This window comes from Dendrobates tinctorius, unplaced genomic scaffold, assembly GCF_039654945.1.
Source record: "Dendrobates tinctorius isolate UK_male_01 unplaced genomic scaffold, ASM3965494v1 ptg000016l, whole genome shotgun sequence".
Taxonomy (NCBI): domain Eukaryota; kingdom Metazoa; phylum Chordata; class Amphibia; order Anura; family Dendrobatidae; genus Dendrobates; species Dendrobates tinctorius.
This window is the reverse complement of record NW_027361684.1, coordinates 57,388,820-57,414,706: the sequence shown is the minus strand read 5'-3', so window position 1 is coordinate 57,414,706 and position 25,887 is coordinate 57,388,820. Positions and strand designations below refer to the sequence as shown.

General features: G+C 41.3%; 1 protein-coding gene across 1 annotated transcript in view; it reads right to left on the bottom strand.

Moving 5' to 3' along the window:
- The window catches only part of LOC141080583 (organic solute transporter subunit alpha-like), a 67,956-nt gene that overhangs the window by 14,331 nt on the left and 27,738 nt on the right, over positions 1-25,887 (bottom strand). The window contains exon 7 of the mRNA XM_073565899.1: positions 15,194-15,299. Within this exon, the coding sequence (XP_073422000.1) occupies positions 15,194-15,299 (106 nt within the window). The remainder of the gene's footprint in view (positions 1-15,193; positions 15,300-25,887) is intronic.

Below are 25,887 nucleotides of genomic sequence, written 5' to 3'. Positions count from 1 at the left end.
CCGCCGCTATCCCCAGTGGAGCCTGCATCCACCACATTAACCCAGTGCGCAGTGATGGACACGTAACGGCCCTGTCCATGCATCTGTTGTGAGGTGCACCTTTCCACTCACTGACTGTTTTAGTGCATGTACAATGCGGTCTTTCACATGCCGGTGGAGGGCAGGGATGGTTTTTCGAGAAAAGAAGTGCCGACTGGGTAGGTCATAGCGTGGGACAGCGTAGGCTATGAGGTCGTGGAAAGCTTCGCTTTCAACCAAACGGTAGGGCATCATCTCTAATGAGATTAGTTTGGCAATGTAGGCGTTCAAACACAGTGTACGCGGATGAGAGGATGAGTACTTTCTTGTCCTACTCAGAGTGTCTGGTAGGGTGAGCTGGACTGGAGAGGTGCATATGGGGGAAGTAGTGGTGGACCGGATGGAGTGAGAGGGGGTTGGTGATGGTATTGGTTGTGATGGCCTAGATTCAGTGTTGTGTTGCAAAACCATTGTGATTCCCTGAGTGCTTTGGCCTTGCGAAGACACCTCCACATTTAGTGCTGGTGGTGTGCTTAATGATGGCGGTGGTCTTACAGTGGGGGTAGCAATGGAGCGTTGTTGGCTACCTTCAGTCGGAGCAGGTGCACATGTGCTACCTGAGGTTTTGTAGTCCGTCCACGCTTGCAAGTGCATGTTGATTAAATGTCTAAGCATGCAACTGGTATTCAAATTTCTGAGTTGTTTACCTTGGCTAAAGGTCCTTCCGCACTTCTTACAGGTAACCTTTGCCTCATCAGTAGGATTTTGTACAAAGAAGTGCCACACTGCGCTCTTCCTACTATGGTAAACATTTTTTGGCTTTGCATGCTGTGCTAAGTTGACCGTCTGGTCAAGCTGTCCTGCAACTCTTTTAGTTTTATGCACCACCACCATCAGTACCAGCTGCGCCCCCCTGCCCACGTCCGCGGCCTCTTCTACCATACTTCCTCATGTTTGGGAAAATGTACCAAAATTACCAGCAGAGAGATGGTACTGTATGAGGAGCATTCAGCTGTGTAAGGTGTATTAAACAAATTAAATAAACGTATATATTATGTTAGTCACAGATGCTCTCACAGTATTTATTGGACCGTAATCCAACAAGCAGATATACGAAACTGTACCAGAAGTGTACAGCTGTAAACGATTTTTGTGCAACTAACAATCTCGGTATATGTATTTACGGAGTGTCACACACACACGCTGGTATAAAAGTGACTGCAAAGCGAACGGCAGATATACAATATTGTTGGAGAATCAGACAGCTCTATATGATGTGTGTATGTAAAATTGTCAAGCTCCGTGTATTTGTATACGGACTGACACACGCTGTCTCTGTCTAGTTTTGACCGTCATCAAACAGCAGATGTACGAAACTGTTTGAAAAACGGACAGGACTCTAAGGTGTAGGTCTGGAAAAACGGAAAAACTCCTTGGCTTTTTTTTCCAGAGTCACACACAGGTAACTTCTATTTGTCCATGCTAGAAGGCGGTACACGGTAGTGTGTGAGGAGCATACACCGCTGTACGGTGTGTGTATGGAAAATTGTCAAGCTCCGTGTATTTGTATACGGACTGACACACGCTGTCTCAGTCTAGTTTTGACAGTAATCAAACAGCAGATGTTCGAAACTGTTTGAAAAACGGACAGGACTTTAAGGTGTAGGTCTGGAAAAACGGACAAACTCGTCAGCTTTTTTTCCAGAGTCACACCCAGATAGCTTCTATTTGTCCGTGATACCAGCCGGTACACTGTAGTGTGTGAGGAGCGTACACCGGTAGATGGTGTGTGAAAAAATGAATGCTCAGTAACTCACCAGGACAAAATAATAAAATTTGGAGTGCTTTGAAAAAAGCAGTCTGAACAGCAGTGTGCACACAGCAATGCAGCTAGCAGGTAGCCTTAAAAGGCAGGCTAATCACCACCAACGCTGCTGCACACAACAAAAATCCTCCCCTTTCACTGCACACTAACTGTACAGTGAAAAGCGCTATTGGAGCGCCCGACCAGGGCTGTGGGGGGTACTCAGCACCGGGCCCGTTGATCTCAATGGGAATTGTTATGGAAGCTGTGACCCGGTCTGTGGCCCTGGGGCTCCATGGCAAAAGGGGGTGAAAGAACAATGAAATAGAATTGATGAATAGTTCGTGACACCACCTGTGGTGTTCGGCAAGGGAGATGTTAAGCTGACGCTACATGCAGATCCTCTGGGACTGGTGGTGTGTTGCAGCCAAGATGGTGAAGCTCCCCACAGGTGGAGCTGTAGTCCCAGGGCAGTGTAGATATAGGGGTAGCTGAGAGGCGCAGGCAGTGTAGAAGCTGGTACCCAGATGAAGCGGTACCAGGTGTGTTGGCGCAGGAATGAATGGAGGACACCAGGGTTTGTAGTTCCAAAGCTTTACTCACAGTCTGTAGTACACACAGGTGCCTGCCTCCGTGCTGTGTGCTCCGGGTCAGGGACTCAGTCGACCTCCAGGCAAGATAGGACGCTCCCTTCCAACACTCCGCCAACATGTGCCTTTCTGACCGTCTCCTCTATAGCGCCTTTAAGTGTGAAGATCTCCTAGTACTGAGTTACACTGGAGTTCCTCCTGACAGATGTTCCCAAGAACTCTACTTGTACAGCAGACAGCTGTAGCCTGCTTCGGGGAACCCTTACTCCTAAGTCCCAGCTCACTATCAATGTTGCTGTTGTGCCCCCAAGTCTTAGATGGAAGTAGTGCATTTACAGCCCACTACTCCACCGGTGTCTGCTGCAGAACCATTAGTGTCCATACAACCTCGGGGACCGGGCCCCGGCCTTGCGCTTAGAACGTCTAGGCAGTGTTCTTCAGCTAACCCACATCCTCTGTTCCCTTTTACTCCAACGTTCCGTCCTAGTCTTTCCTTCTTATGGAAGATCAGGTTTCTGTTCAATGTCTTTCTCTTTATTTCCTTTCCAGTGCCAGCTGGCTTAGATCACTGAGGCAGCTGCAGCACTCCTTCCTCCATCCCTCTCTCAGGGATCCTCTTCCTTCACTCCTCTCCGAGTGACTCTGACTGACTGACTGAAATTTTAAACCTTCCCACTCTTTTATGTATTCTAAACTCCACCCGCCTCCCAGCACTTTTCGTGTTCCAAGCAGGGAGCCACCAAAGGTGCTCTGCTACACTCTAAGCAGGGAGCCGCAATGTGGCTTTGCTGAACTACCGTGTTGTGTGGGATGCGAGTATTGGAGCGTGGTTAGGAGCCTCCAACTCACCTGGATGGTGGGGTACCACACCTCAGGAGAAGGTGCAGTACCTCTGTGGCAACTGAACCCTCAGGGGCGTCACACTATTAGCAGAAGCAGTTTTTTTTCTTCTTCCCTGCCTAACGCTTTCCCTGTTCAGAATCAGCAGCAGCACCTCTCCCTATTGTAAGATCGGCAGAAGTAAGATGGCGGTCGGCATTCACAGACTTTTATACCCACTGTGATGCCACACAAAGCCAGCCAATCACTTCAATGCCCTTCTCTAAGATGGTGCTAGCCGCTTCGCATGTCATCGCATTGCCCACAGTGTGTGTCCTCCATCATTGGATGAGAAAAGGCGCTGAAAGCATCATTTGAAACGCGACTTTGGTGTGCTGATCGGCGACCTCATGGCCCACCTCACGCTAGGGTCGGGTTTCGATCGGCAAAACCCGACTTTGGCGAAAGTCGGCGATTTTTGAATCTGACCGACCTGTTTCGTTCAATTCTACTGTGGTGTTGTTGTTAGTGAGCATAAGGAGACATTATCAGGTGTCAGGACCTGTCTTCTGTCTTATTATTTGGTTCTGGTTTTGATTGCACAAAGGTTTGAAACTCTGAAATAAAACTTAAAAATGGAGAAGACACTTAAAAGGGATATTCTCATTTTGGTAAATGGGTAAATTTTCAAAGTGCTTGAAAAAGCAAGGCCCTCTGAAATTTACTTGTTATTAAAAATTCTCTCCGTTCTCAAGAATGGAAGAATTTTTAATTGTATAGTTCACAACTTGTCTGCTAGGCAAGGAGAGAACGTGTGCTAGCTCTTTGCTGTAGGAGCTTACAACCTCCACACTGATGACGAGGCAAGGCTTCATTTGGTAGCATTAATACTGAAAAATATATACTAGTTAATGGGGACATGGGTGATCTCAGGGGCACAATATCTACACTCACTGGCCACTTTATTAGGTACACCATGCTAGTAAGGGGTTGAACCCCCTTTTGCCTTCAGAACTGCCTCAATTCTTCGTGGCAGAGATTCAACAAGGTGCTGGAAGCATTCCTCAGAGATTTTGGACCATATTGACATGATGGCATCACACAGTTGGCGCAGATTTGTCGGCTGCACATCCCTGATGCGAATCTCCCGTTCCACCACATCCCAAAGATGCTCTATTGGATTGAGATCTGGTGACTGAGGAGGCCATTTGAGTACAGTGAACTCATTGTCATGTTCAAGAAACCAATCTGAGATGATTCGAGCTTTATGACATGGCGCATTATCCTGCTGAAAGTAGCCATCAGATGTTGGGTACATTGTGGTCATAAAGGGATGGACATGGTCAGCAACAATACTCAGGTAGGCTGTGGCGTTGCAACGATGCTCAATTGGTACCAAGGGGCCCAAAGAGTGCCAAGAAAAAATTCCCCACACCATGACACCACCACCACCAGCCTGAACCGTTGATACAAGGCAGGATGGATCCATGCTTTCATGTTGTTTACGCCAAATTCTGACCCTACCATCCGAATGTCGCAGCAGAAATCGAGACTCATCAGACCAGGCAACGTTTTTCCAATCTTCTACTGTCCAATTTCGATGAGCTTGTGCAAATTGTAGCCTCAGTTTCCTGTTCTTAGCTGAGAGGAGTGGTACCCAGTGTGGTCTTCTGCTGCTGTAGCCCATCTGCCTCAAAGTTCGACGCACTGTGCATTCAGAGATGCTCTTCTGCCTACCTTGGTTGTAACGGGTGGCAATTTGAGTCACTGTTGCCTTTCTATCAGCTCGAACCAGTCTGCCCATTCTCCTCTGACCTCTGGCATCAACAAGGCATTTCCGGCCACAGAACTGCCGCTCACTGGATTTTTTTTCTTTTTCGGACCATTCTCTGTAAACCCTAGAGATGGTTGTGCGTGAAAATCCCAGTAGATCAGCAGTTTCTGAAATACTCAGACCAGCCCTTCTGGCACCAACAATCATGCCACGTTCAAAGGCACTCAAATCACCTTTCTTCCCCATACTGATGCTCGGTTTGAACTGCAGGAGATTGTCTTGACCATGTCTACATGCCTAAATGCACTGAGTTGCCGCCATGTGATTGGCTGATTAGAAATTAAGTCTTAACACACAGTTGGACAGGTGTACCTAATAAAGTGGCCAGTGAGTGTATATTATCTTATGAATATTAAATATTATATATTTCTCACTATTAATTGTAAAATAAAACCAAATAAAACCAAATTTCAGCAGGTGATATAAGGAGACCAAGGGATAAATAGCTAGGATATATGTATATACAGTATATATGGTGCTCATGGTAAATTTTAACTAATATCTCACTGAGCAGAAGGACAATTTCCAAAATTTCACCAGACTGAGTTTCGTAAAACTTTTAACTCATGACATGAAAGTAAGGTTAAAAATATAACTTTCAGTACAGAAACTTCAGTTTTACTCAGATTAGTTGATGCAAAAATAATTAAACTTAACCTCAAAAACTACTACATCTAGTGGTGTGTATGACCTCCATGATTGTTAAGGACAGCACCAAGTCTTCTATGCATGGAAGGAGCAAGTTGGCAACATATTGGAGCATCCATATTTTTCCATTCTTCAAGAATGACCTCTTTTAGAGTATGGAGGCTTGTTCGAAAGTGATGCTCAACTTGTCTCTTCAGAATTCCACATAGGTGTATGATTAGGTTCAGATCAGGACACTTCACCACCAAATCTTTCACCCTATTCTCCTTCAGAAATGCAATAATGGTAGTAGATATGTGTTTTGTGTCATTGTTAAATTGGAAAAGTGCAGGTCTACCAAGGGCACAAAGTGAACATAGCATCTTCTCTTTCAGTATATATACCCCCAAATACTTGATGGTTTGGACAAGAATGCTTTATGTCCCTCTGCTCCACTGAAATAACATGCAGGTTTGACCATGTCCAATCGGTATTTATTGAGTGCAACATGACTAGCAGGCCAGGGTCACACTTGCGAGTGTGATGCGAGAAACTCGCGCATCAATACTCGGCACTGCCGCTGTCACTCGGACCAGAGTGTGCGGCTGCCTAGAAATACATGCAGCCACAAACTCCGGTCCCGAGTGCCGGCGGCAGTGCCGAGTATTGATGCGCGAGTCTCACGCGAGTTTCTTGCATCACACTCGCAAGTGTGACCCCGGCCGTATGCCTATAATCTTACAGCACATTGCTGACCCAGGTCTATAACCAGTTTTATCTTTAAGTGCCTACTAGAGATTTCAGATCAGATATCCCAGATATCTGATCATCTTGTCACCATAAATGTATGGTTATCAGTTACAAATGTCTCTTATCATTTCTTATCTTATCAGTGGTTATCTCAGTCTCTGGGTCAAACCCACTGTATTCTTGGCACCTCTGTATGTACAGTGAAAAGTGCAAATAGTGATATACATGGTGTGCTTTGGTGGAGAAAGTGTCCTTTCTCTTTGGTATGAAAACAGAAGAGATTTCACTCCATCTTCAGGACACTCTAGAGCAGCTGCAAGAGCTCCTTAAAGGGGTTGCCCAGTATTTTATATTGATGGCCTTTCCTTAGGACAGGTCATCAATATTATATTGGTAGGGATGTGATAAGTTGCAGAGTAGAACTACAGAGCATAGTCAACTGCATAGTGGGCACAGCGGGCTATTGCAGATCCACTTTTATTTAAATTAAAAGATGTGGATCTCTACAGCACCCTGCTGTGGTCAATGTACAGTTGATGGAGCCATGCAATTACACCAAGCAACTGAACACATGTGGCCGCCGCTGACACCAAGAACAGATGATCAGCCCATTGATCTGATATTTATGACCTATCCTAGAGATAGGCCATCAATATAAAGTTCTTGACAATCCCTTTAAATAAGTTGTGAGCAATTGCTGGAGCTATTGTCAGGACGTCTATAATGGATAATGTGGTTGTTTTCAGGTGCTGGTCAGTTGACCTTTTACAAGGTTCATGGCGAGATGGACTTTAGAGAGAATCTGTCAGCTGTTTTTTGCCACCTAATAACACCCTTCCACACCACACGTGGAACTCCCCTACCCAACATGTGGATCTCCACCACCTCACATGTGGAATCCCACTGCACACATAGAACCCATCCCACATGTAGAACCCCATCCAACCCATAGAACATGACCACTAGAATCCCATCCCCCACACATAGAACCCTACCCTAACTTCTGACTGTCAGCTTTCTGTATAAATAGAAAACTGCCAATCAGTGGTATGGAGTTATACACAGCTCAACATTCAGAGAACTGGTAGATCTGCAACTGATAATACAGTGATTTTATCAGAACTGCAATAAACAAACCAGTACGTGACACATCATTGGAATTAGGGCCTCTCCCGCTACATTATGTTGCTCTCAGATGAGGTAGCAAAAGCCTACTGAAAGATTTCCTTTAATATTATTTGTATTGCTTTGCCATGAATAAGTAAAATGCATCCAGTAATTAATAAAATCCACTGTTGTTATGATACATTTAGTATTTAGTGGTGGCACTGCCCTGCTAAAACTCTTCCCAACTTAGAACATATGTAATAAGTTCGTGAGCGATATCTCTAATACAGCTGAAGATCATTGAATACATGGGATTTGTATTGCGCATCATTGTAATGCTCGGAATAGCAGTAAAAGCCATTACTGTAAATACTTTCTATTACAGGATCCATTTGCATAAGGCATTGTGCAGGAAAAAAAACAGGAATAATACAAGTGCTGCCAAAAAAATAAATGAATTAAAACTTGCTATGCATTTCCAAACCGATCCCTTTTCTTCATTAGGTAATGCCGAGAACCACGACAGCCTATGTGCAGTGAGCAAACTTTTATAGATCACTCAGTGCACATTGATTACTTTGGTCTCCCTGTGTAAGCGACCACTGATCAATACAAATTTACTGTTCAGCTACCATAACATGCCACAGTCGATCCATGTAAACAGACCTTAAGCCCTATTCAGTTCAAGCCCAGAGATCAGCAAATTATCATTAATCCTTTGGACCTGTGATAATTTTCTCAGTTGGGAATATCCTGTTATGTAAGTAAAAATTCCTTAGTTTAACGTCCCCTTATATAATTCAAACTAAGAAAGTTTATATATTCAAAACACAAATTGCCTAGAAGACAAATAGCTTCGAAAAATATGCATCCAAAACGAGCAAAAGTGAAGCAATGTCTTAAAATCAAACTTTATTGAAACATGATTAATCATAAAATCATTTCATGAGAAACGTTATACAAATGAAATGGAGGACACGACAAACAGATAACCGCACCATAAGGTAAGCAGCAATATTACAAATATGTATACAAATACGAGTGGATGAAAATCGCTCCTGTGGGAGTTTGCTATAAGATAGCCATATGTGTAAGTGCTATTGTAATCAAATAAAAACCAAAATTAGGCCAATGAAGTGCATAGATATGCTAATCATAATTACATAGCCGATATACACATGTGAAGAATACAGCAATAAGAGACTCCAAATGGATGCAATAAAGATCAAAATCTCTACCACAGGAACAAGCCAGAGAAAAATAAATACTAGGACTGTCTGAAATCAGTATGCGCATGTGCAAAAAGAAACATTGTGAGACCCAGTAAGAACCTCCAGGCTGGTAACAAAAAAAGGAAAACAATGATGTTATCAGAGCATGTTTACCTTGGGGTGCGGGCAGGAGGACCCCGACGCGCGTTTCGCGGTAGCTTTATCAAGGGGCGTGTGGTGGAGCTGTTTTTACGCCCTTTTATATGACAGTGAGATGTGAGAAGAAGGCGTAATGCAGCGCTTCTGGTGAGCGGTCCAGGCAGGCGCTGCCACTGGCCGGCGTCATGCAAAGCCGCGCCTCCTCCCAGCTCGACACGTCAGAGCAGGAAGGAGGAAGCGGCCGCATGGAGACGCGTCACCATGACGACGCCGGGAGCCGGACCACAAACAAAGCGCGTCCTGCTGCTGAAGAAGGAAGGAGTGGTGGAATTGTTTGAGTACTTGCAGTGAAGATGTGCAGAACATGTAAAAAAGGAAATTAACACGTGTAAGTGAATAAATACATATGTATGTATACACATCCTACTACCAGAGAGAGGGATAATGAGATTGATTGTGTGCTGTTATGGTGACAATATGCAAAACATAAAAAGACAATGTACAAAACAAGAGTGGACATAAATAAGTGAGTAAGTAGATTAATACATATGCACATAAAATAGAAATAAATAAATAACACAATTACATATGCTATAAAAAATAACATGAAAAATGTATATATTTATATATAGAGATCAGTAGTAAAGATCCCTGTATTAATTTATGGAAATTCACAAGATAAAAAGCAATAGTGCAATTATATATATTTATAATAAATAGTGCAATTACATATATATTGTGAGACCCAAAATAGAGGTCTATAATAGTGACTTCTACATTAAAAGATATAAAAATCCACTAGGTAAAAGAACTATGGTGTAATTGAGAACAACATGAATATATGGGGATCCATGGAGGAGACCCCTTCAAAGTCATGCAAGTCCATATATAATTCAATTCAAAGAAAGCCCAGATGAACGGCACTAAGGCTCTAATCCACCAGCAACAAGTCGAGGATCAATCACAGGCACACAGTGTGTAAAACACTGCTGGGAATAACGGTGCTCAGCATCAGAAAAAACATGCTAAATTTGTAAAACACCTGGACCTGTTGAAGCGTCTGTGTACGCGAAACGGCTGTCGTCCGTCTTTTTTCCCCGCATGCCTCATGTTATCTGCCTGTCCTTTATTGTGTGACCTTTAATGGTTGAATAAAGAAACACTGCACTGCAAATCTGGGTGAGTGCCGCATCTTTTTCCTTCTTTTACAAGTCCATATATAAAACAGCATATAACACAACAAACATATATGCATGAAAAATTCATAGAGAAAGATCCTTCCACATGGGACAGTCAGGGACAAGAAGCGTGGAACACCACATCCGACTTGGCATACAGGCAAGGGTAAAACAGCAACACCTCAATTGAACCAAAGAATCTATAGAAAGATAAATAAATACAAAGTTAAAATTCATGTATAAAAAATTAAAAAAAGGGAAAGAAAAACAGAGCTATAAAAAAGGGGCGAAACTAATGACCTCGTTAAGACCATTTGGCTGCATTGATCCAATTCTAGAGATTCATCGCGCCTCTAACTGTGCAAGCACCTTTCTCCAATTACCACCCCTGACATCGATGTGTACTAAAAAGTCCTGAAAAAGCTACATGATAAACCAAAAATAGGGGAAAATTAGACTGAAGATGAGCTGCGTGCCATTTCTATCCTTGAGGAATTGGGAGACAATTAACCAACCACAGTCATTACAGGTAAAGATAAATTTCACCCTCCTATCCCTAAATAATTTCCTCCTCTCAGTCTTTACCCCCACATAGAGCTCTTTGTCAAACTTGTGACAAAGGAATTTGAAAAACAAAAACGCTAGATTCCAGGGATAATTTAACTTTTTTACAGAGAAAAGCTTTGAATGAATTAAAAAATCTCAAAGAGGTCGTTATAAAACAAGCAGATAAAGGGGGTAACATAGTGATATGGCCAATCCCAATGTACGAAAGGGAAGCTTTCCGGCAGCTCAGAAATGAGACCTGCTACAAGAAAATAACATTCAATCCTACTCTCAAATTTAAAGGGGAGTTGCAAGATATCCTTGATCGAGCTTTTGATAATGGCATTATCACCAAAGATCTCAGAGATCATTTGGTGCCCTTTTATCCGAAAATGGCATGTATTTACTTTATACCTAAAATACACAAAAATGCCTCCACCCCGCCTGGACGCCCCACTGTCTCGGGCAATGGAAATCTTTGTGAAACTATTTCTAAATTCCTGGATTTCCATTTGAAACCCTTGGTTTCTGATCTCCCCTCCTATGTGAAAGATTCTGGGAAAGTTTTAAGAAAAATTGATGGTATCCCTCTTGATAAAGATATGTGGCTGGTCACCATGGATGTGGAAGCCCTATATACATCAATACAGCATCAGAATGGGATTTTGGCTGCCAAAACCTTCTTGTATATGTCTGAGCATAGCCCTGATTTCATTGAGTTCTTGCTTTTGCTGCTGAAATTTGCCTTGGAGCATAACTTTTTCATCTTTAAGCAGAGCATTTATCTACAACAGCAAGGGACCGCAATGGGTGTGGCCTTCGCATCTGCTTATGCGAACCTTTTCATGGGCATGTGGGAGCGAGAAATCTTTCTCACTAAGCCCGTAGCATACATCGAGGGAGTCCTGTTCTGGGCCCGCTACATTGATGACATACTCATGGTGTGGCAGAGCTCAGAGCAGGACCTCCTTGACTTTGTTGGGATCCTTAATGACAACAAGCTGAACATTAGGCTTACTTGTAAGTATCGCCAGTCCTCTATTGATTGCCTTGACATTCTAATCACAAATCCCCCAAGTGGTTTCCTGGAAACTAACATTTTCCGCAAAGAAATCTTCGTCAACTCGCTTTTGCACGCAACATCCTCTCATCCCCAATCACTGATAAGGAGTATACCCAAGGGCCAATTCCTTAGGGCCAAACGAATCTGCTCCAATAAGAACAATTTCACTGAACAGGCAGATGATCTGTTTCATAGGTTTCAGGAAAGGGGATACTCACGAAGATGTATTAAGAAAGGCTTGCAAGCAGCCAAAAAAGTTGATCGTAATAAACTTCTGAAACCGCAATCTAAGGCTACTTTCACACTTGCTTTTTTTGCAGAGCGTTTTTCCCGCAAAAAAACGCATGGAAAAACGCATACAAATGCTGCGTTTTTTCAAGCGTTTTTCTATGCGTTTTTAGTGCGTTTTTACCGCGTTTGCGTTTTTTTTTCAACATTAGTTGGCCTCAACAAAAAAAATCAAGATAGGGTTAGGATGAACACTAACCCAAACCATGACTTTACTAACTCTAACCCTAACCCTTAACCAAACCATACTAACCCTAACCCTAACCCTTAACCAAACCCTACTAACCCTAACCCTTAACCAAACCATACTAACCCTAACCCTTAACCAAACCCTACTAACCCTAACCCAAACCCTAACCCTAAACCCTAACTAACCCTAAACCCTAACCCTTAACCAAACCATACTAACCCTAACCCAAACCCTAACCCTAACCCTAAACCCCCTTAATTAACCCTAACTCTAACCCAAACCCCTAATTTCCATTGTCTAACCAATGGTCAACAAAAAAACGCATGCGCAAAAAACCGCATACATGAGCATGCCAATGCGCACGTATGCGCACCCATAGACTTACAATTGGTGTCTTGCTGTAAAAAAACGCATTGCGCTCGCATGCGTTTTTTTGAGGCAAGTCGGACGCCCAAAAAATGCAACAGGATGCATTTTGTGCGCCCGAGCACACACCACAAAAAACGCATGCGCATAAAAACGCATACAAACGCATGTGTATGCGCACATAAGCGCATCCCATGCAAAATATAGGGAAAAAAGCGCATGCGTTTTTTAGCACTAAAATACAGCGCAAAAAAACGCAAGTGTGAAACCAGCCTAAGCCTATTCAAGAATCAAAGGTAAGATTTATTACCACTTACAGCACTAACTGGCGTGGTATGCAGAATTCTTTAAAGAAATGTTGGCCTATTCTGCAGGAGGATGGGGGTTTGGCTAAATAACTGTTGGATTATCCATCTATTACATAAGAAATCTCCCAACCTTAAAAATCACATCGTCCGCAGTTACTATCCAGGACCTCAACCAGAGAAGGCCTTTAGATCCAAAGGCCCAGCTTGGGGCTTCTTTCCCTGTGGGGATTGTATTGCATGCACCAACATGACACGAGCTACCACGTTTCATTCCAGCAGCGGCAAGATTTTCACAATCACACAGCATATTGCTTGTGACTCAATTGGAGTAGTTTACTGTGCCTATTGCCCTTGCTCCAAAATCTATGTGGGCTTAACCTCAAGACCGTTAAAGACTAGAATTAGGGAGCATTATCGTGACATCATTAATGCCACCGATATACAATACATCTCCTCCTTAAAACCTATACCGCGGCATTTTAAATTGGAACACAATTGTAATGCGGGTCTTCTGAAGGCTTTTGGCATAGACAAGATACACATCGATGTCAGGGGTGGTAATTGGAGAAAGGCGCTTGCACAGTTAGAGGTGCGATAGATCTCCAGAATTGGATCAATGCAGCCAAATGGTCTTAATGAGGTCATTAGGTTTGCCCTTTTTTATAGCTCTGTTTTTCCTTCCCTTTTTTTTATTAATTTTTTATACATGTATTTTAACTTTGCTTTTATTTATCATTCTATAGATTCTTTGGTTCAATTGAGGTGTTGCTGTTTTACCCTTGCCTGTATGCCAAGTCGGATGTGGTGTTCCATGCTTCTTGTCCCTGACTGTCCCATTTGGAAGGATCTTTCTCTATGAATTTTTCATGCATATATGTTTATTGTGTTATATGCTGTTTTATATATGGACTTGCATGACTTTGAAGGGGTCTCCTCCATGGATCCCCATATATTCATGTTGTTCTCAATTACACCATAGTTCTTTTACCTAGTGGATTTTTATATCTCTTAATGTAGAAGTCACTATTATAGACCTCTATTTTGGGTCTCACGATATCTATGTAATTGCACTATTTATTATAAATATATATAATTGCACTATTGCTTTTTATCTTGTGAATTTCCATAAATTAATACAGGGATCTTTACTACTGATCTCTATATATAAATATATACAATTTTCATGTTATTTTTTATAGCATATGTAATTGTGTTATTTATTTAATTATTTCTATTTTATGTGCATATGCATTAATCTACTTACTCACTTATTTATGTCCACTCTTGTTTTGTACATTGTCTTTTTATGTTTTGCATATTGTCACCATAACAGCACACAATCAATCTCATTATACCTCTCTCTGGTAGTAGGATGTGTATACACACTTATTTATATATTCACTTACACGTGTTAATTTCCTTTTTTACATGTTCTGCACATCGTCACCACAAGTACTCAGACAATTCCACCACTCCTTCCTTCTTCAGCAGCAGGACGCGCTCTGTTTGTGGTCTGGCTCCCGGCATCGCCATGGCGACGTGTCTCCATGTGGCCGCTTCCTCCTTCCTGCTCTGACGCATTGAGCTGGGAGGAGGCGCGGCTTTGCAAGACGGCGGCCGGACCGCTCACCGGAAGCGCTGCATTACGCCTGCTTCTCACATCTCACTGCCATTTGAAAAAGGGCGCAAAAACAGCTCCACCACACACCCCTTGATAAAGCTACCGCGAAACGCGCGTCGGGGTCCTCCTGCCCGCACCCCAAGGTAAACATGCTCTGATAACATCATTGTTTTCCTTTCTTTGTTACCAGCCTGGAGGTTCTTACTGGGTCTCACATTGTTTCTTTTTGCACATGCGCATACTGATTTCAGACAGTCCTAGTGTTTATTTTTCTCTGGCTTGTTCCTGTGGTAGAGATTTTGATCTTTATTGCATCCATTTGGAGTCTCTTATTGCTGTATTTTTCACATGTGTACATCGGCTATGTAATTATGATTAGCTTATCTATGCACTTCATTGGCCTAATTTTGTTTTTTATTTGATTACAATAGCACTTACACATACGGCTATCTTATAGCAAACTCCCACAGGAGCGATTTTCATCCACTCGTATTTATATACATATTTGTAATATTGCTGCTTACCTTATGGTGTGGTTATCTGTTTGTCTTGTCATCCATTTCATTTGTATAACGTTTCTCATGAAATGATTTTATGATTAATCATGTTTCAATAAAGTTTGATTTTTAGACATTGCTTCTCTTTTGCTCGTTTTGGGTGCATAAGAAAGTTTATATATTGCTTTAATATGTACAAAGATACATATTTACTCACATGAGGCTCTGGCTGTACTGGGAAGTGGTGGAACGCAGGAAATAACACGAGTGGAGCCGAGAATGTTGATGGTTGACGTCTGAAGTTGGCTCAAAATAACAATGAACTAAAACAATGGAAATGAAAATATTACATCAGTTGTCTAAAAGTGGAAAATAATTACACATCATGGCTCGCCTCCTAGAATGTACTGTAACATGATTGTCATGGGTATATTGGATGGAAGATAGAAACGGATTATAGACATAAATATCTCTCTGGCCTAAATTTGGTTGGTTGTTAATGAATTTACATATAAATCCCAGCATTGTCAGACTGAGGTGCCAAGGACTCCCCAGGAACATTGATTCTACAGGTCCACTCTACAGCTACATGCTATTACCTGACCCTCAGTCTCAATTTTCCAGTCTCTCTACACCCTTAAATGAAAGAATGGCTGCAGCCACATCTCCACTAGAGTAAGCGAACATTTAAAGGTTTATTTTGGATCGGCGAACGTCCGAATGTTCGACGAACATGTTAGACGATCATACCCGATCCCCATTGACTTCAATGGAGGCAAAACCAAACACATAGACAACAACTTCATGGGGGGGGAAGCTGTCAAAACACCTCTCCATTACTAAGCCATGGGCTTGATGTCACTGGACAATAAAAAGATGACATCAACCTCACAAATATGAACCCCACTTGCCACCACCACAGGGCAAGTGGGAAGAACGCCAGCACCATTACATCTCTTTCCATGGTGCTCGCACTGACGTCAGTGAGTTGAACTGAGTTCGTTGGCTGTGAACTCTCAAGACCTTTCTGATGGCACCGTGAGCATGAGAACTTACTCAGACTCTCGGTGACATCAGTCATGCCATAGCAGTTCACAGCGAGATACAGAGCAGCAATAGCACATACTGCTCAGTGTCTTTGCTTGATGTAGAGTCGCATCATGCAAACAGTGCAGCCTACCACTTAGATGTAGCAAAGCTAGACCTGATGCGGGACATATGAATTGAAAATTGTTTATTATTTTAATTCTGTTACAGGAGGCCATGGCTTCTTTGGACTGGTCAATGAGTATGGTTTAATTTCAATTCATTAAAGGAGTCTGTGTCATTCTTTCAATTAAAGGACTTTATTCTGAGTGTGTGTTTAGTTACAATAATTAAAAAATACAGCGTGGGGACCCCTTTATTCTTGATAACCAGCCTTGCTAATGCTGACAGCTGAGGGTTGCCAACACCAGCTGTCAGTTTTGCCTGACTGGTAATCAAAAATACAGTGGAACCCCACGTCTTTTTTTTTTATATTTATTTATAGGGCAAGCGGCGACTAATGAATACTCCTATCAGTTGCATGCTGCTCTCGCTGTTAACAGTTGAATACAACTCTCAACATTGTCCCTTGCTAGCGCTGATAACAGGCTCTGGTACATATATTCATAAACAACCTGAGGCACAAAATTTTTTAGTTTTGCAGAAAAATATTTATTGACATGGAACATGAAAAATACAGAGTCCCCAACGTTTCGGCTAAACTAAGCCTTTATCAAGGGTTTATCTATAAAAAAGAATAACCATAACATATAATCAACATAATATGTTGGGAAAATTTTCATTGTCATACAAAATCAATTCATTAATCAGATTATATGTATATATATTTTTTGCCAACATAAATAAGAAAAATAAATAATTCCATCCGGTAGGTGTGTCATAATTTTCTGTTAAGAAGAAATCACATCACATATGTAAGTATATGCGCATATATAAAAAGTAAAAATGTACGTAAAATAGCAAAAAAATAATAAGAGTAAAAAACTAGGTGAACGCCAGAATAATACCTGTATAATTATGTGTTCCATTCTTAAATGTTCTAAAGAGCAAAACAAAAAGAAGAATTCTAAGCATCAAAAATAAAGATATAGCCCAAGAAAGTAAAAGGAGGATACCATAAACAGACCTGTATTAAATGAAAACACTAAGTACAGGGGACCACGGCGCCGTCTTGGTAGGAAGGAATGTTTACCAGACGGGGAGGAGGTTAATTTATTTAAGCCACAAAGATCACCAAAATAGACTGCAGCTGTGAATTGAGTGATCACACATGTGTTAGCGCAACTTGCGCATGCGCTGTCCGCCTAGCAGGACGGAAGTGGGGAAGAAGATGAGGAAGTGTGGCAAAGCGACTCGGTATACCTATGTGTCACGTTATTTTGTCAACCGCGCATGCGCGGTGTAGCTAATCGGACGGAAATGGGGAAGAAAGATACAGGAAGTGTGGCAGAGACTAAAAGACATAGGCGCATAGCGCTATCATATCTAAGACCATAGATATCATAACATCCTAATGGTACTCATATCACTTGCGCAATATATTTCAGATAGAGTATGGCATATTAGCGAAGATAATAAGAAAATATGACATCTCTGTCAATATAGTAAAGAAATATAAAAACAAAAAAATAGGAGAAAAAAGCACAAAGAAGAAAAACGGGAAAAAAAATATTTAGACGATAGATCTATTATGAATAATTGTTCAATACCTTGTTACAGCATATTATTAAGTCTGAAAAAAATAAAAAAATAAATATATACGCATATATATACATATGGACATACAATGTACAAATATATCTCCATTTCTATATATAATCGAATCAAAAACACAATAAATGTACATATACACACACATACACATATATATACATATATATATACACATACATATACATACACAAATACACCCAAACATAAATCAACATGTAAGCACAAAAATATATACCCGTATCAAATACACGCATATATCTGTGTGCCAAATAATATATCCTAACCTAAATAGTTTTCTATTGATCCCCCCCTTTTTTATAGAATTATGCCGATCTTAGTGTAGGTGTTTAACCTCTATTCCTTTTTAGGTTAGGATATATTATTTGGCACACAGATATATGCGTGTATTTGATACGGGTATATATTTTTGTGCATACATGTTGATTTATGTTTGGGTGTATTTGTGTATTTATGTGTATATATATACCCTGTTTCCCCGAAAGGAGGACCCCCCCGAAAGTAAGACAGGGTGGGGGTTACGGGGGGGTCCTTCAATGTAAGGCCTCCCCCCGAATGTAAGGCAGGGTTGGGGGCCGCTGTGAAATGTAAGGCCCTTACCTTTGGGCCGCCGCTGTCCCCCATTGGGTCCCCAGGCTCCAGAGGTGTCCTCAGGTGCAGCTGGGCGGGTCCAGCGCTCATGGGGTTAACTCGCCGTGTTAACCCCGCAATCCGCCCAGCTCAACAGCTCATTGGCCGCCCCTGTTCCCCACGTCACCGCCGGCCCCCGGCTCGAGCACTGATTGGTCCAGCAGCTTGGGCTGTAATTGGCCGCCCCAGCCCCACGTCACCGCTGTTTCCCTGCTGATTGGCACAGCGTTCCCTGCAGCACAGGCCTTCCGCACCCACAGCCGCACCGCAGAGGAAAACGTCCAGCATTTAAAAACCAAGTAGGGAAACATGTACTGTATAGGGTATGGGGCTGTGTGCAGTGGGATACGGCACTGTTATGGGGTGTGGGGCTGTGTGCAGTGGGATACGGCACTGTTATGGGGTGTGGGGCTGTGTGCAGTGGGATACGGCACTGTTATGGGGTGTGGGGCTGTGTGCAGTGGGATACGGCACTGTTATGGGGTGTGGGGCTGTGTGCAGTGGGATACGGCACTGTTATGGGGTGTGGGGCTGTGTGCAGTGGGATACGGCACTGTTATGGGGTATAACAGCATGTTAATAAATGTTAATTTATTGGTTAAAAAGAAATTGTCATTTTTTTTCGGCTAATGTAAGACCTCCCCCGAAAGTAAGACAGGGTGGGACTTTTTGGGGTAAAATTAATGTAAGACAGGGTCTTACTTTCGGGGAAACACGGTATATATGTGTATGTGTGTGTATATGTACATTTATTGTGTTTTTGATTTGATTATATATAGAAATGGAGATATATTTGTACATTGTATGTCCATATGTATATATATGCGTATATATTTATTTTTTTCAGACTTAATAATATGCTGTAACAAGGTATTGAACAATTATTCATAATAGATCTATCGTCTAAATATTTTTTTTCCCGTTTTTCTTCTTTGTCCTTTTTTCTCCTATTTTTTTGTTTTTTATATTTCTTTACTATATTGACAGAGATGTCATATTTTCTTATTATCTTCGCTAATATGCCATACTCTATCTGAAATATATTGCGCAAGTGATATGAGTACCATTAGGATGTTATGATATCTATGGTCTTAGATATGATAGCGCTATGCGCCTATGTCTTTTAGTCTCTGCCACACTTCCTGTATCTTTCTTCCCCATTTCCATCCGATTAGCTACACCGCGCATGCGCGGTTGACAAAATAACGTGACACATAGGTATACCGAGTCGCTTTGCCACACTTCCTCATCTTCTTCCCCACTTCCGTCCTGCTAGGCGGACAGCGCATGCGCGAGTTGCGCTAACACATATGTGATCACTCAATTCACAGCTGCAGTCTATTTTGGTGATCTTTGTGGCTTAAATAAATTAACCTCCTCCCCGTCTGGTACACATTCCTTCCTACCAAGACGGCGGCGTGGTCCCCTGTACTTAGTGTTTTCATTTAATACAGGTCTGTTTATGGCATCCTCCTTTTACTTTCTTGGGCTATATCTTTATTTTTGATGCTTAGAATTCTTCTTTTTGTTTTGCTCTTTAGAACATTTAAGAATGGAACACATGATTATACAGGTATTATTCTGGCGTCCACCTAGTTTTTTACTCTTATTATTTTTTTGCTATTTTACGTACATTTTTACTTTTTATATATGCGCATATACTTACATACAGTGGGGCAAAAAAGTATTTAGTCAGTCAGCAATAGTGCAAGTTCCACCACTTAAAAAGATGAGAGGCGTCTGTAATTTACATCATAGGTAGACCTCAACTATGGGAGACAAACTGAGAAAAAAAAATCCAGAAAATCACATTGTCTGTTTTTTTTTTCATTTTATTTGCATATTATGGTGGAAAATAAGTATTTGGTCAGAAACAAAATTTCATCTCAATACTTTGTGATATATCCTTTGTTGGCAATGACAGAGGTCAAACGTTTTCTGTAAGTCTTCACAAGGTTGCCACACACTGTTGTTGGTATGTTGGCCCATTCCTCCATGCAGATCTCCTCTAGAGCAGTGATGTTTTTGGCTTTTCGCTTGGCAACACGGACTTTCAACTCCCTCCAAAGGTTTTCTATAGGGTTGAGATCTGGAGACTGGCTAGGCCACTCCAGGACCTTGAAATGCTTCTTACGTATGTGATGTGTTTTCTTCTTAACAGAAAATTATGACACACCTACCGGATGGAATTATTTCTTTTTCTTATTTATGTTGGCAAAAAATATATATACATACAGTATAATCTGATTAATGAATTGATTTTGTATGACAATGAAAAGTTTCCCAACATATTATGTTGATTATATGTTATGGTTATTCTTTTTTATAGATAAACCCTTGATAAAGGCTTAGTTTAGCCGAAACGTTGGGGACTCTGTATTTTTCATGTTCCATGTCAATAAATATTTTTCTGCAAAACTAAAAAATTTTGTGCCTCAGGTTGTTTATGAATATATTACTCTTTTTCCTGGTGGCTTGGTTAGCTTTCCCCATTGTCTATAATTATAGGCTCTGGTACATGTCACACTGATGACACAGGGATGTCATCCGTTTGTCATCAGTGCGCATGTGTGCGGGACATCTTGCGGCCCTTGCTGCTACCAGAAACACTGATGTCTGAAAAAGCCCTTAGTGAACTCAGGTCATTTGCCAAAATTTGGCCGACTTTTGTCGTTTTTTAGGAGGAGCTCAGGAACCTGAACACAAATCCGAATATGTAACGTGTGTGCCAAATTGGAGATTGGCGAACGTTTTCCGAACAAGTTTGCTTATCTCTATGTACACTGAAATATATGCAGTGATGTGAAATAGGTGGACTTCCAGCCAGCTGACAAATGAGGATCCCAGAGGTGGCATACAGTATATGGCAGTTTTGATGGTACTTATTCTTATGATGGCAGGTGACATACCTGTTTATAGTGCACTGTGCCAAGAACTTATCAAATAGTGAGCCTGAGGGCCACTCTTGCATAAGAGACCACTGTGAGATTCACATATTCCCCTGTGGGCCAATCCAGGCCTGAATCACAGACATTGATGATTGATCAGGTATTATTTAATGTTTTTTTTCTATTCAATGTTAGGAAGAAACTGTTAATTGATGATTGTTCCGTATAGGATTTTTATGCATTACTTTGTAACAGATAAGCATTGAATAAAAGAAAGTCTAAGTTTTGTTGCAGGGCAGTAAAATTAATGCCTTGGTTATGATTTAGCCATGTTGAGACAAGAAATTAGTCATGTGGTATTGAATAAAGTTAACAGATCATCATGAACATAATATGGTTTTAGTGAATACAAGTATTATTGCATGAATTGAAAGCTGAAGCATCTTTTCTTAGAAATATTTGTTTTGCCATTCCTGTATTATTGCTCCTGAAAATGAATGAATATGAAATAATAAAACTTAACAAATGCGAATTGTTATCCACTTTGTCTATAACATATGACACTGACAGCACTGATTAGATTGTTGCAGTCAGTACAATGACATACGTCATTGAGGAGGAGAATGGGAACACCCAGCTGTTAAATTATTCTTATGTTTCCAGGGGGGATTACAGAGTTCTCAGAACAGATGCTATAAAATTGCTATGAATATTATTAAAATTGTTGATGAATGTATTTAGTACAGACAGACCAGTTGAGTTGCCAGGTCCTACCAACAAATTTTGCAGCATAATTTAGGGCCCAGTGTGAGAAATCTGGGTCTCCCTCAGAGGTCATGGGTCTTCCAGCAGGACAATGACCCAAAACACACTTCAAAAAGCACTAGAAAATGGTTTGAGAGAAAGCACTGGAGACTTCTAAGGTGGCCAGCAATGAGTCCAGACCTAAATCCCATAGAACACCTGTGGAGAGATCTAAAAATGGCAGTTTGGAGAAGGCACCCTTCAAATATCAGGGACCTGGAGCAGTTTGCCAAAGAAGAATGGTCTAAAATTCCAGCAGAGCATTGTAAGAAACTCATTGATGGTTACCGGAAGTGGTTGGTCGCAGTTATTTTGGCTAAAGGTTGTGCAACCAAGTATTAGGCTGAGGGTGCCAATACTTTTGTCTGGCCCATTTTTGGAGTTTTGTGTGAAATGATCAATGTTTTGCGTTTTACGTCATTCTTTTTTGTCTTTTTTCATTTAAGACAAATTAAATGAAGATAATAATACCAAAGAATTTGGGTTTGCAATCATTTTCAGGAAGAAACTGAGTATTATCTGACAGAATTGCAGGGGTGTCAATACTTTTGGCCACAGGAGCTGGGCCCTAGGCAGAGGGTCAGAGTCCGTCTAGACCTACTGTGCATGCGGTGTCGCAACTGCGGACGCCAAGAGGTGCTGCAAACTGCAGTGCGGCGACAGACACTGCCGCTAATCGACAATTCCCAGTAGCAGGCGCACTGTCGGACGCTAGCACTGTGGAGGATGCTGTTGTGGCTTGCTGCTTGCCAATGGCTGGTGCAGACTATAAAGCTAAGTCCCTATACACATTCGTAATATCAGAGGAAGGGGATCTTAATGAGTCATTCGCAGGTTCATGCATCCATCATCATTCACACAGTAGCAACTAGAGACTATACTAGCGCATGGCCGAGCGGCCATGTGGGCCTTTTATAGCTGTGTGCTTCCGGGACCTTCCAGATCTCTGAGATGGACCAATCAGATCAGGAGAAGGACCTGAGCACATGACTCCCAATCTCGTGCACCAGATAATATGCGTACGCGTGCGCCAGATAATATGAGACCGGGTATGACATCGGTATCTGGAGCATGCGCAATACAGAGGCGCGATAGAGCGCGGCATCTGAAACCCAGAAGCTGTTTGCAGCTGCAGCGTGGGATTGGTGAGTGCAGTGCTGTGCTCGATATGGGGGCTTCTGACTTGCTGGTTATCGATGCGCCCCAGCTAGGGCATGCATTCTGAGTATGGGGGATGGGCATTTGTGACGCCATGTCTCAGCATTGTGAGTGGGCAGTTCAGGATATGAGGATGGCGGTAGTTTTAAAAGGGAGTCTTTTCAGTATCCTTTAGCTGCTGCACCTACTTTTGGACACATTCTATCATGGTATCAGGCCTCCTGATGAGCCTAAGCAGGCGAAACGCGTTGAGACGCTAAGTACTACATGGCAGGTGGCGGGTGACACAGATGAGTATCGCTATATTGCAAGTCTGTGATGTGTATCTAACATCTGTTTTTTTCACACGGGTCTGAACATTTTCTGCATATGAGCTGGTAATATCTCAATAATATGGTGTCCACATTATCTCTGTGGCACAAGTGATAGGCTTTAGCGAGACCATTGTGATTTTCTTTCTGTGCCATTAGCTCTGGATAAGGGTGCTGGATTATAAAGGCCTTTTTTCTCCATTTGACACCATGCATCTGGCAAGATGTTCAGACATTTTGTGTGAGCCTTTATTGATTGACAGCAGCGTATTGCATCTTCTACTTAGCTGTCATTGGTCTTCAATATCTGAAAGGCTATGTTTTATGTTTGACTACGCGTTGGGCCACCTTATGCCAACTGTGTTCTGTTGTTTTTAAAAATTTTTAAAGGGAACTAGGATCCTCTTTAGAGTAGTAGTATCTATGTCTAGTGCAAGGGGTACCCTGAGATATCGGGTAGTGGGTCTCCCTTAGTGGCTGTAGGGTATATCAGGGCCCCTAGGGCAAGCCATCATTGAGCGGCGGTGCCACAACATTCCCCCCTAGGGTGCCAAACTCCGCTGCCAGGCAGGTGTAAGCTTAGGGGATACACCAGGGATTCCTAGTCTCTCCCTTAGGTGGTTTTGTTTGAACACATTTTGTTTTAGTTTTTGTCACGGTTTATGGTGTTTGACCAATTTTTTGGTTTTTAATCAATAAAGTATTTGCTTAGGGTATTTTTTCATGACAATACATTAAGGTCCTTGGTATATATATTTACTCTTTGAGTTGCCTAACAGTTTCAGAGTAAAACATTGACGGCTACAATTGCACAGAGAGTGTCTGATTCTGGCAGATTCCCTTTTTGAATGTTTTAGGTCTTTTGAATATTTTCCCCAGTCCTTGCAATGTGTAAAAGATGGCTTAATTTGTATATGTTCCAAAATTTTTCTTACGATGTTACAGAAGCTGACTGGTAATCATGTTTTCTCTCGCAGCTGTAAAATCTCATAAGATCCCTTGTGGGACTTTCTCTTTTTTCTCAAGAAACGTGTCTTGTTGTTTTTTCTTTTGGGTTTTTTTTTTTTTTTACAAAACACTTAATCAGGGATTCTGGGAAGCAGTTTTGGCACCATGACATACATTATTATCAGTAAGTAATATTTCTGATAATATTACTGACTTACATCATTTTAGCATGTGTTGTTTAAAAGAAGGTTGTGAACATTGTAGATTGTATTTTTAGACCCACAATATATTTGTATATTGAAATTCAAATTCAAAAACACAAATTATTGTCCCCTGATAAAGTAGCTCGTGAAACGTGCATTGGCCAATGTGATGTTTGGCAGATACAGCTTATTGTTGGTATGGGCCTATATTTAGGATGGTCAGTTGGTTTATGGGGTCTGATTGTGTTTATGTATAAATTGATATTGTCTTGAACTGTTGTATAATTTTTTTATGAAGTGGTCCTGTTGCTCTTACTTACATTTATTACCGTCTATAATATTAATTATTTTCAGAAACTTTATTGTTCAACTTGTATTAAGCCTGTAAACTGATAAGTACACTCTTCAATAAGTTTTAATTTTTTTTAATGGTGTTTTATTTAGCTTTTTTCTCGACAATTTGCATTTTTGTATATTGGATTAATAAAGTAATTGGATTTATACTATTTTCATGATTATTTCTATATGTTTGCAGCTGGAGTATATATAGTTTTTCATTTGCTTTTGGGACTCTTAGTTGCACATAATTACATACAAGTGTTTATGATGCTAAGGAATCAGATTCATTTTTTATGTGATGAAATGTTAAGCCTACATATTGCAAGAGTCCAAATTTTTACTGTGTCCACTCCAAGTTTTATAGCCTCTGTTGATTGTGTACTCTAAAGACTCATTCAGACATTTGTAGATCTTGATCCAATCTCGGATGACAATGTATGGACTGGCTGAGAACGGACTGACTTAAGGTGACAGCCTAATAGAAATATATATCATAATGTGCTTGGGAGATTTGCAGCCAGTTTGTACATTGTGATCCGAGATCAGACCAAGATCCACGGATTTCTGAATGAGCCCTTAGAAAAGCTCCTAAAGTATATGTTAAAAGAAAACTGTCTAACATTGGCATTCATCCATAGACTTCCAAATAAAAAACATTAATTTAATGGATATTTTTTATTGAGGTATGTGAAATCTAGTCTACTACAGTATTCTATTTTTTTTTCTTCAGAAAATTAGCATGTGCCAGCCAAGTAAAAGTCAATATTTGATTCCAACTAGCCAAAAAACCTTTTAGACATATTTACTGTGTTTGGTGATAGCTTTACTGGCATAGACATAAAACATAAGCAA